Source organism: Phyllostomus discolor, chromosome 6 (genome assembly GCF_004126475.2).
Source record: "Phyllostomus discolor isolate MPI-MPIP mPhyDis1 chromosome 6, mPhyDis1.pri.v3, whole genome shotgun sequence".
Classification (NCBI taxonomy): domain Eukaryota; kingdom Metazoa; phylum Chordata; class Mammalia; order Chiroptera; family Phyllostomidae; genus Phyllostomus; species Phyllostomus discolor.
This window is the reverse complement of record NC_040908.2, coordinates 46,566,872-46,579,819: the sequence shown is the minus strand read 5'-3', so window position 1 is coordinate 46,579,819 and position 12,948 is coordinate 46,566,872. Positions and strand designations below refer to the sequence as shown.

The 12,948-nt window shown below is 37.5% G+C and overlaps 1 protein-coding gene across 4 annotated transcripts in view; it reads right to left on the bottom strand.

Annotated features, from left to right (window-relative positions):
- APLF (aprataxin and PNKP like factor) overlaps positions 1–12,948 on the bottom strand; it is a 141,256-nt gene that overhangs the window by 48,779 nt on the left and 79,529 nt on the right. For 2 of the 4 annotated variants that reach the window (XM_036028061.1, XM_036028062.1), the window contains exons 9-10: positions 5,225–5,271; positions 3,106–3,259 (exon numbers count right to left, since the gene is read on the bottom strand). In XM_036028061.1, coding sequence (XP_035883954.1) covers positions 3,216–3,259; positions 5,225–5,271 — 91 coding nt within the window. In that variant the 3' untranslated portion in view covers positions 3,106–3,215. Of the gene's footprint in view, positions 1–3,105; positions 3,260–5,219; positions 5,272–12,948 lie in introns of those variants that run through there. The other 2 variants (XM_028515872.2, XR_004903718.1) reach the window with 2 other exon arrangements.

The window sequence follows — 12,948 nt, the reverse complement described above, 5'->3', positions numbered from 1 at the left end:
ACCTCCAGGGCTTTTGAAGTCACCCTTCCCGCTGCCTGGCACACTCTTCCTTCAGATGATCACAAGGCTTCCTGTCCTTCACCTAGAATGTTCGTCATTTTCTTGATGCTGATTATTGTTGTTCTTATGTGGTTGTCCATCCCCCTCACCCAACAAAGTTTTTTTATGTGTCTCTTTTAACTCTTTTAAAGTATATTTTATTGATTATGCTATTATAATTGTCCCACTTTTTCCCCCTTTGCCACCCTCCACCTGGCACTCCCATTCTTTCCAGCAGTCCTCCCCTTTGTTCGTGCCCATGGGTCATGTATGTAAGTTCTTTGGCTTTGCCATTTCCTATACTGTTCTTAACACCACCCTATTTTTACCTACCCAATTATGCTTTTTGATCCCTGCACCATTTCTCATCTTTCCCTCTTCCCCATCCCAGCTGATAACCCTCCAAATGATCTCCACATTTATGAGTCTGTTCCTGTTATAGTTGTTTGCTTAGTTTGTTTTGTTTTTTAGGTTCAGCTGTTTAGAGTTGTGAATTTGTTGTCATTTAAATATTCACAGTTTTTATCTTCTTCTTTTTCTTAAATAAGACCCTTTAACATCTCATATAATAAGGGCTTGGTGATGATGAACTCCTTTAGCTTTACCTTGTCTAGGAAGCACTTTATCTGCCTTTCAATTAGCTTTGCTAGATAGAGTAATCTAGGTTGTAGGTCCTTGCTTTTCACTTAAACAGCATGATTTAAGGGGAAGAAAATAAACCTCAAGGAGAAAAACTCACCTTGATCTAGAAAAAACAAGACTTCTGACTGTTCAGACACACTCTACAGTTATATTTCAAATAAGCTAATGGTAATATCAGAAGATGTTATATATAGGCTATTTTAATAGCATCACACTAGTTCTGTGGAAATCTATTGGAATTTAAAAGAACATGAATGTGTAAATGTAAACATCAAATGTAAATGATGATTTGATAGATATAAACAATTTTTTAAAGAAGCAAATGGGCCCTGGCTGGCATAGCTCAGTGGATTAAGCACAGGCTGCGAACCAAAGTGTCGCAGGTTCGATCCCCAGTCAGGGCACATGCCTGGGTTGCAGGCCATGACCCCCAGCAACTGCACATTGATGTTTCTCTCTCTCTCTTTCTCCCTCCCTTCCCTCTCTAAAAATAAATAAATAAATAAAAATTTAAAAAAGAAGCAAATGTTATTTTTCTGATTAATATGGCCTTGTGTGATGTGTGTACTTTATACATGGTATGCAAGGTGACAGCTGCCTCATGGCAGATTTATTGCTTAAAATTGATAATTCCTCAGGTTTTATTCTCCTTTTTTCCCCCAGTAAATCTTAAGACTAACTAGGGCAGCAATTTTCAACTGGTGTGCCACAAAAATTTTTAAAACATGCAATGACTGACTATTTCAGGGGCACTGACCTCTTTTCCCTTAGACTGTTGAATTAAAAAATGATGACAGCCAACACAACAGCTATCCGATGTGAATGAATCAAAATTGTACCTATTTTTTGTCAGATCAGCAAAAAATATTTTTTTGGTGTGCCACAGAATTTTAGTAACTGGTTTGTCTGCAATGAGGATAAAAAAGGTTAAAAATCACCAAACTAGGGTATTAATTTTCATTACATAAAAAATATTTAGGCCAATATCTCTAAAGATACATATTTACTACACGCTACAAGAATAAGCAGTTTTTTAAATGTAAAAGTAAAGACTCATCTTTCTAATGTACCAAGCTGCTAGTTGGATACTCATATTTTAGCTTTGAAAAAGCAGTTTGTGTAATTCTGATCTACTGTATTATACATGAAGTTTATTTTTAAAAAAATACTATTGTTCTGGCCTATTTCATATTCTAAAGCCTCTTAGTTTTCTCCACACTAAGTAGCAGTTTATACAATTATATTTAAGTTCCACTAACCTTTCTTAAGTGCTTTCTTTTTTGATCTTTTGTGTTTTACTTGTGAAGAAAAAAATATATAAGAACATGTGTACATACAATTGCAGAAGCAGAGAAGTTTTAAAATTACTATTAGTATAACATTGCAAATTTTCAACCATGAATGGTACTGATTACCTAGAATAATAATGCATATTACATAATAATCAGAGCCAGAAAGAATGTCTCTAATAATCAGGTGATAAAATGCTGGAGATAATGTCTTTTAAATGCTGTCGATGGGTAAGATAGCTAAAATAGATATATAAAATAAAAATTTCCTGGCACTGACTACTCTTGTGTTCAATATCTTGTGCCAAAACCACGGCACTTAGTAAAAGTATGGAAAGCTGGTGAAATTTTAAACCAATGAGATACACAAGAAGCTTAAGGGATGAGAGCAGTCACACCTGCAAAAACAGAACACACTACAGAAATTGTGACATATGTGGAAGAACCTTATAGACTGAATGTTTTAGGAGTGCTACAAATTAGAAATGAAATAGTAAGAGTTTATGTAGTTATTCTATACCATGAAATACTGTACCTTGGTACATGGTATTATATTAAATTATGTTGTCTCATTATGTGGTTATGATACCCCACTCTATGTTTGAATTTTAAAAAACCTACGCAGTCCTTCCTTCTGATCTTGATTACGTGTAAATGTCATCCACAGTCTCCCAACAATCTGTACTATAATCCTGTGTCACCCCTATTCCCTCAGTTGGCAAATCTTATTGGTTCCTGCTTCAAAATCTCACTTTTATCCAATCCCACCTTTGTGCTCTCATAGTGGCCTAGTTCTGGCCCTTTATTCAACGACCTAATTACTCCGCAGGCTTCTCCCACACTAACTCAGACAGACTGTTCGGCATCGCCAGCTTCCCTTTGGTAAAATACTAGTTCACCATTACTTGCCGATGCATCCACAACTGTGTTCTAGCCTTTGAGAGCTTCCACTGCACAATCTGGCCTCAATACATCCTTTTAGTATCACCCACAGCGACTACAGAGGCTCCATGTCAGTTAAACCGATCACTTGTTAACTCCAAACACAACTTACCATTTTTATACCTTGATGTCCTTGATGGATCTATTTCTTCCCTTTGGGATGTCCTGACCCACCCACCACAAGCTACGACACAAAGAGGATCGAATTCCTACCACCTTAAAGACCAACTTAACTTAAAACCCCCACCTCTAGTGTACCCTGATAACCCCGGCACCAAGGGCTCCTTCTCTTGGCTTCGGGTTTTACCTGGCAGAGGTGTCCGAACTGTTGGCATCTCTGGGCCACACTGGAAGAAAAAGTATTGTTTTGGGCCACATGTTAAATACATAAACACTAATGAAAAAAAATCTTATAATGTTTTAAGTAAGTTTACAATTTTGTGTTGAGCCGCATTCATAGCCATCCCAGGCCGCATATGGCCTACGGGCCACAGGTTGGACACCCCTGTTAGGGCATCTCACCCCAAACAGGTGGAGCTCTACCTGTTTTCCTGTCTCTCTGTAACTCTGCTCACTTGTTAGACACATAATGTATGTGTGAGTAAATTGACTGGTGCATAGATAAGATTAAGATCTTGGGTAATGTTAGACTTTAAGGATTTTGGAAATAAGTATGTTAGAAATCTGTGTCAGATATTGCTAATTAAAAATATGAGACCTTAAGATTAAAATTAGCATTTGAAATACTCCAGAAACCTTAATTTATAGGCTTTAGAGTAGGAAGAGATGTTCTAGTTAAACTGACACATAACAACCCTTGAAAGTACATTAAAAAATAAGGCTAACTTGCTGTGTAACAGTATCTATACTTTTTTTTAAAACTGTTCTTCCAATGAAATAAAATGATTTTCTTAAAAAATTAATTGTTCTAAAAATATGTTCTTCATACAGAAGATACCTCAAAGAGACTCTTCAAAGAAAATTCGGGTGTTTTTAACTGTGCCATATGACACGTATTGATAGTATTTAGGAGAGTGGTTCCTACTGCTGTGAAGATTCACAGATGTGTCCAATGTTCTTCTCATGGAACACTGCTACACTTCACCAATAAAATATATTTTAATCAGTATTATTACATTGGTGCTGGGCAAGAAGTTAACCACCATACATGCTACGTCACTATATACAGCCTCAGTCAAGAAGCCTAACGTGTAACACATAGCCTCCACACACACTAGCTCAGATAACATGAGTATACTGGTGCCTGGATTACCAAAGTCCAAAAGCGTCTTTCAGTCAGAAATATCCAGTGGAGTTTCCCATGGTGAATTTAATTATTTTATCACTTAGCTGCAAGTTGGTTGTGTTTATACACATACACATGCATGTGGGCAGAGCCTGGAGAGTATGCATTTCATTCTCTCACTCTGTGGGCAGAAATCTCCTGTGCGGAACTGGCCTCTGCCAGTGATACAGAGAAGCCAGAATTGTTAAAGGGAAAGAAATAATGGAGTTCAGAAGCAGGAGAAACAGAAGGTAAAACAGACTGATGTAAACAGGACTGAAGAACAGTTGATATTGCTTGACTAGTGACTATTCCCCCTCCTCCTCCCTCCCCCAAAACTTCAGTTTCCAGTGGGGATCCCCATGGCTCTTCAAGGAGGTGACTCTACCCTGCTTCCAGGGCTGGTATAAACTCATCAGTAGCCATAGTGAATGGTTCAAAAGAATGTAATCTAAGCCAGTAAAAAAACTGAATTTTATGATTTTTTTCCCAGGTAGAGTTGGAGTCAGAGTTGTCCATTCTCTCGCTCTCTCCTTAGATGTAGAAGTGGGTGCTTATCAACACACTGAATGAGGGTGGGGAGAGACGCCAGTGTTGGGACAATAATGACCCCTCTAAAAACAGAACGATGGAAGGAAATTGGGTCATTGGTGACATTACTGATAATACTAACGAGCCAGAGCATAAATTATGTCTAAATGCAGCCCTGTTTGGACTTTTCAATGAGAGTAGTCAGTAAGTTCTCTTTACCATTTTGACCAATTTGAAATTTTGTTTTCAGGTACTTACAAAGAAAATAATCCTAACAGATGCAAGAACAAATACATATTGATATAACGATTGTAGAAAACATCCACTATATTAAAATTATATTTTTTAATCTAAGAAAAATCATTAAAATGAGCAATTCAACAAATTCACAGAGAAAATTTTGAAAAAAGAATCCTAACAATTAGAAACTAATTAGGTTTAATAAGATATTAATTGGAAGGTTTCATTTTCAATTTCCTGAAGTAAAATTACTCACCTGGAAGTGTACTGTGTTTGTATTCTATCTTGTGCTGAGGATTCTTCCTGGAAAAAAAAAAAAGAAAGAAAAGAAGCCAAAAATTCTTATTTTAGAAAACCAGTGACTAGTTTTCTAGTCACTAAAAATTAATGATGATTTTAATTTAACTAGAATATTCACTAAGTTGCACAGAAAATTAAATCCCAATAAGCCTCCTGTTGAAAAGCATCTGCTTTTCCCCGGCTGCTGACTGGTCACCGCACCGTGCAAAGCATCTGCTTTCTGATTCCAGCGTTCGCCGACGCAGGCACGTTTCTGGATGAACAGACGGAGTGGTAAAGCAAACGAAGTTCCGTCCTCATGGCTTACACTCTACAGAACAACAGTGTGAGACAGACAGAATCTATCACACTCCTAAGGTGAACTATTTTTATTTTATATTTATATTTTATATTTATATATTTTATTTCTAAGATGTTAATGTCATATATTATACATAAAATACAATGTAAATAGTATATAAAATATAAAGCACAAAATATCAAATACGTGTATTTGTTGTACAATATCTAAAAGGATACTTTTAAGGCTCTCCTTGAATCCAAAGATAAGAGCATTTAAGTCATGTTTCTTCAAAGAACACCAATCAATTTTTATGAAAAAACAGGAAAGTTGGTTTGTATTGAGAAATTAATATAACATATTCCAAAGTCAAACAGAAACTACTGTTTGATATCTACTTATGATTATATAAACTTATGATTGCTTCTAGTATTTTATTAGTTAAACAAATGCTTGGGCACACTATATGTGTATACACAAGACATTCTCCAGATAGTGCAAAACTGTTCAAGCAGGTAAAATCCAAAGCAGTAACAGGTGATCAGCATCCACCTGATGGGTACCCACCTCTCAGAGGGGCCCGATAAAGGAGAGCTGGGGTGTACTGACAAGAGACACGTGCTGACGTGTACAGTTCACATGAAGCTGTTGTGAGGATGCGTGAGGAATGCACAGTAAGGCCTTATTCATGGCAGGGGGTAAGTAACTAATGTTAGCCACTCAATCATCCATCATTAGGTCAAGAAATGGTCACAGGACACTTAGTATATGCCAGGCCCTGTGTCAGGGGTCAGTGACAGTTCTTGTCACTAACATCTCTTCTTTATTGGTAACTTGTACAATATGAGTGTTGAACACAGAACAAGAGTGCAACCACCAGTTAATCAGGGTCACAACTTAATAGTTTTGAAAAGTGGAAAACAGATTCTACCAAAGATTGTGCATTTGGCATAATTAACCCGAATTGCACTTTTTGATGGAAAAGAAACTTTGAGAGAGAAACAAACTGGACAGCTTTCCTGTGATGAGGAGAGCTGCAGTGACTAAGCTGTAGGATGGTTTGTGGGACAATCTTTCCTCACTGAACGCGCTGGTGCCGGCCAGTGGTTTGTTTAACTCAGTCTTTATGAAAGTACAACTAGTGCTGGACATTGGGGAGGAGGACCAGAAAATGAGAGACAGGAGCACCAGAAGTATTCTTCATCAGTAACTTAGGAAAAGGTTGCTGGTCATTTGAGATTATTTTTAAAACTGGTAACCTTTTATTTTCAGACAAATTCAAACCTACTGGAAAGTAGTAAGAGAGTACGCTGAAATCCCATACACCTTCACTAACATTCTTTAAGTGTTAACATTCTACACAGAATTCTCATTAGTATCTGTTTATAGTCATCTGAGATTTAAAGGCTTTTTCTTCTTTTTAATGCATGTTTGCTTCAGGTTCCAAGCAGTTCTTTCTTTTCCTGCTTTGCCCTTAACACAGCAGAGTTATTGAAAAGTTAAATAACATCAGGGTCTTAACTGGTTGCTATGGGAATCTCCTTCGAAGGCTGCTTTAGAAACCCTCACGTAACTAAATGTCAATCTTTAAAAACAAGCACAGAAACAGAAGCAGGGGAGCCAACAGAGACCAGTATAGCTTCTGTAACAAATAGCAGTTTAAAAAAGACTGCTGACATCAGTTGTCAGGCTTGAGAGGCTGAAAGGGAGAGTAACTTAAAGAAGGGAAGGCGCAGATGCAGTACAGAAAATAGGTGGTGATGGAGGAGGTAATGGTTCAACCTTCAAGCTGCAGATGGCAGTTCCCATTCTCCACTGTCTTGCCCCACATCCCCAGCTGCTCTCACAGGCCCCACCGACACAGCCTAACCTCACATACTGCTGAGGGAAAGCCAAGCCGTTTCGGAATAAATGCATAGGGAAAGCGTTTTAAGTTTGTATATTCCATAAAGAACAAACAGGGAAATCTTATGAAATTTTGTACTCAGGAGAAGAAAAGATTTTCAGCTCCATCTTTTAGCTGCATATTTTCATCTGCATTAGAGGGGGAAAGTTACTTCTTCAAGGCTCTGCTAATGGTTTCCATCCTTCCCTAGGAGAACTATTTTCATAAAAAGACAGGCATAAGACTGCAATGTAGACCTGAAAGAAACTAATTGAACTGATATTTTTCCACATTTGACTTAAAGACCAAACTTCCAGTTTAAAACAAAAGTATTGATTATTATTAGTAAAGTTTTTGCTAGCTATTTCATTAAAGATGAAGAAAAAATATCCTCTGTGACAGATGCAGAAGTTTGCTGTTTAGGATATTTTCAAATATATTTTATTCTTTGTTGATGATAAATATGACAGAATAAATGGACTTTAATAGAAAATGAGCCAAAAAAGAAAAGATGATATATCACATGCTTTTGCACTTAAAAAATTTTAGACATGTTTTGTTTACATAGCAATTTAAATGTGAAAAAACATTCTGACTCTGGCCAGGTGGCTTAGTTGGAGTGTCATCCCATACACCAAAAGGTTGCAGATTCAATCCCTGGTCAGGGTGTGTACAGAGGCAACGGATCGATGCTTCTCTCTCACATCAATGTCTGTCTGTCTGTCTCTCTGCCTCTCTCCCTCTTCCTGTTTCTCTAAAAATCAATAAAGTATATCCTCAGGTGAAGAGTAAAGAAAGAAAAAAAATTCTGAATGTTAAGTTCTTATATTATCCTCTCCTTCAAGGTCCCTTACAATCTCATCGCCAACTTTTATTTGCACCCCAATCCTTCATTTCTACTCTCAAGGAGTAGTTTTTGCTTCTTTCCCATCGATAGGCACCTGCTCATAGCCTTTCTGCCAAGAATATTACTCTTATCTACACCGTTTGCTCAGGAAAGCAAGTTTGATAATCACCAGCAATCTCCAGAATGTGCTATCTTCATCTACCACTCGATGCCTACCACATAATTTCTTATACTGTCATCTAATTTTCAACACAAATGTGGGTGTGTGTTTGTGTGTGTGGTTATCTCTATCATCTGTCAAATGAGCTGCTGGAGGGAAAGAGGTTTTTCTTCCACTTTTCCCCTATATCTTCTATAGTAAGTACACAAGTGTCTTTCAGAAGATGGCATTCAAATATTTTTTTCATAAATTTATCCACTATAATATAATCAGCATTTTCCTTCAAAAAAGTTTTTAAAATTAAGCTTTTACATCAGTTTCCAAAATGATGAAATATTTTACATTTTTCTATTTAATAGGGAAAAAGACACTTGTTTTTGCTACCTATTATTTCTTAGGAAAATGATTGTTGAAAAGAACTGTCAAGGATCATTTGCAATACAAACTAAAGGTTAAAATTCTCCTTGGGTAGAGAATAGAAAACAGTTTCTACTAATTTCTAGACTGATAGTAAGTTTTCTTCAGTTAATGTTAATACTTGTATTTTTTTTAAGATTTTATTTATTTATTTTTAGAGAGGGAAGGGAGGGAGATAGAGAGAGAGAACATCAATGTGCGGTTGCTGGGGGTCATGGCCTGCAACCCAAGCATGTACCCTGACTGGGAATGGAACCTGCGACACTTTGGTTCGCAGCCTGCGCTCAATCCACTGAGCTATGCCAGCCAGGGCTAATACTTGTATTTTTTTAGTAAATGGCAATTCATAGATCCTGATGTTTTCAAAAGTCTACTCTTTGAAAGATAGTTGTCCTATTGGAATAGGCCAGCAAATCCCTATTATCATTAGGTTCAGAAGAATGTCAATGTGGTGCAATTGCTTTGCCCTCACACCTATAAAGATAATAATCAAAGTACCCACTGAACCTTTTTACACAAACCTATGGCTAAAATAAGTTAGAATTTCCTGCCATCAACAATTCACATTACTTCGCCAGGAAACAATGAAAATCTAACAGTCCTATTAAGCAGACTCCTCTGCAATCAGGTTCCCGAAATACTGACTGCTCAGCATCAGAAGACACTTAGCTCTAGTCAATCAATCACTTAGGTCAACAAGGAACACAGAGTCCTTCACAAACGCTTAAGAGATAGACGCCACTGTGTCTGACACCTGTTCTCGTCTGGCTTGTTCAACTTAAGCATTGTGTTGTGGAAGGGGCTCTGGCTTGGGGATCAGAAGACCTAGGTCTGCACTCAAACTATACCGTTTACAGGATATGTGATTCAGGGGAGGTCCTATGAACCACGCCTCCCTTTCCAAATCTGCAAAGCAAGGATAATAGTGCTCACTTCACACAAGGTTGTTCCAAGGGTTAAATGAAATAATGTGTATAAACACTTGCAGGCTATTAAGCGTTTTACAAGTGTCAGCTATTTTTATAGAAATAGAAATCAATTTTACTTTAAGATAGCCAACAATGTCTGAAAACTGTGCCAGTAAAAGTAAATAATTGCCAATTAATACTAAATAGCTGAGTTTTGCCTTCAATAATATATATAATTATTATGGTTGAATATTCCCCCAATCATACTTCACAGATTTATAGAACATTTTCTAACATTTGCCCATGCATATTCCATTTTTAAAAATCAGTTATTTCATAACAAGGCAGAATGTCTTTTTCATATAACCCTGGGTTAAAGCTAAGTGGCAATTCTGCATAGTCCTTTGGGGGCATGTGAGCATTTGAAATAACTTCCAAGGACAATGCCAAATTCTACCCAGGACTTTTTTCTAATAATGAATGGAAATACTTACTCAGAGTTCATTCATAAAAGATTTATATCAATGTTTTTCACAAATGGCATTTTCTATAACTCAGCAGGCCTCAAAATCCTTTCTGTGGTTTTTTTGCATTGTTGTTAATTATTAACAGTAATCTTTGTGTTCTAAACATAGAGCTACATACCCATACCCATACCAGGTTTCTGTGAGCTGTTAGATTTAAAAATATACATTTTCCAAAATATTTCTGATTTTAATGATATAGGTATGTGAATAACAATTCACATCTGAAGGAAGAACACTTCAGGAAAAGGAAATTAAAAAATATCTTTAAATTTGCTCAGGCTGGGGTAGAAACAAGCTAGGACAGTTGGAAAAACACAGAAAGACTCATGTAGCTCAAGGGGAATGAATAAGAAGGAAGACATCAGGGCATCAAAGCAGAGAAGAACTTGTGAGACATGGTAGAGTTTTGTGGAAAGCTATAGGAAGGTTCTGAATAAGAAAACAACAGTATACAACTTATTTTTAGAGAATTACTCTGGTTGCTGTGTGAAAAACAAATTACAGAAGGGCAATAGAAGGAAAAGAATTATATTCCAGGAAGGAGATGATGGTGGTATGACTAAGATGATAGAGACAGAGGATGTAAGAAGTGGTCAGGGTTTTAAAGGTTGAAATGGCAAGAACTGCCAATGGACTGGATGAGTTATGGGGGAAAAAAGAGAAGAACCAACAGTGCTTCTTGGCTGGGGGCCTAAACACTCTGTGGAAGGTGAAGTCATTGACAAAGGTAGACACACTTGAGAATGAGTTGTTTTTCTGATAGAAATTGGGAGTTTCGGATGTGGTGTGAACTACTCATTTTATAGCCAAGTGGGGGTATTCAAACATATGAGTCTGGAGCCATTAAGCTGAGTTAGCTCACCTAAGGAATAAGAACAGAATGGAGAAGGAAAAAAATCAGTGAACTGAGTCCTCTAACTCTGAAACAATTACAGGTAGGGAAAAGGAAGAGAAGACAGCACAGAAAGCTAAGGAGGGGTAGCCGGGAACTTAACTTATCCAACTTTATGAATATGAATAAATTGCCATTGATCTAATTTCTCCACTATTGAGTATAGACCCCTGAGCACAAATGACCAAACTCTGTTTTTCCATGTTTTCATGAGGAACTGAAGTTCAGGAAGATCAAAGTTATGCTACAGAATTGGCATCACCATAACTAGAACTCAAGTCTGCTTAGTTCTAATTATCTCTCCATCTCTCCATCTTAAAGGGCTACCTAAAGATTAAGTGGGCAACAGTAACAAGAACAGAATAATACTGTTAATTTTTGTTTACTTCCAAAGATTTGGTAACTTAATACCAAAAGTTTTAAATGAACCTGAAGCACTGGTTACATTGGCTTCTAAACAGTGGGCTAACACATCAGGTGCTCAGTATTTGCTCAATGAATAAGTCATCATACTAGTGTTTTTGTTTCATTCCCAAAATAATTATCTTGCATTTAAAATTCTATACATTCTAAAACCTAAAGCAAAACATGAACCCTTGTTATCAAATAGCTAAGTCTCAAAATTTAGGAGGAAAAAAAGAATGAAACAAATATGGTCTTTATTAAATAGTAAAGAGTAAACCAGCATAACACAATAGAAAGTAGTCAACTTGTTAATTGAAAATCATTATAATTTACTATCTATGCCAAAAGAAATCTGAAAATTCTTATATATTGCAATTAATAATATAACAAAGAAAACCAAATTTATTATTAAATGAATGTATATTAAGACTTTTGGTCAAGATGGAGGCACAGGTAACACCACTTCACTTCCTTGCACAACTACAGGAAAAATTACAACTAGACTGCAAAACAAATATCATGCAGGACCATCAGAAATCAAGCTGTATGGAGTTCAACAACTAAGGATTTAAGAAGCTACATTGAAGTGAGAATTCTGGTGAAGATGGAGGGGTAGATAGACACACTTTGCCTCCTTGTGTAACCATAAAAAGAACTACAGATGGATCTCAGAAACAAATAACACCCAGAACCATCAGAAAATTGAGCTGAATGCAAGTCCAACAACCAAGGATTTAAGAAGCCACATCCATGCAGACAGGGAGGAGGGGCAGAGACATGGAGACAGGCAGAGAGGCAGTGTGGTATGGACATGCAACAGTGGCAGCTGTGACATGGATGGCCCCACATTCATGGGTGGTGAATAAAATTGGGAGGGATACCTAGGGAGTGAGGGATCCCAGCCCCAGGCCAGACCACACTCACCAGGGTTCCAGTGCCAGGAAGATAAATCCCCATAACTTCTGGCTGTAAAACCCAGTGGGGTTTTGGTGGTGGAAGAAACTGCTGGATTTTCAGGAGATTCCTCCTAATGGCCTGCATGGATTTAGGACTTATATGAACCCACCCCTCCTGGGATTCAGCACAAGAGCAACAGCTGGAAGGGCATAAGCAGCACACAGGGAGAAAGTGAAGTGACTGGAAAAGGAGCAAGTGCCGGGAGACAGCTTCTCCTGGGCCAACCTCAAGAAGCCAGTTGGTAGCACTGTCCCCTCTCCGAGCCCTCCCCAACATAGAGCCACAAAGCACTCAAACAGGTTGCCGCACACTGGCAATTACCTAAGGCTCTGTCCCACACAATTTACAGGCCTGCTTTTCTACAACGAGCCAAGCTACTAAGACAGGGAATCAAAGCAGCTC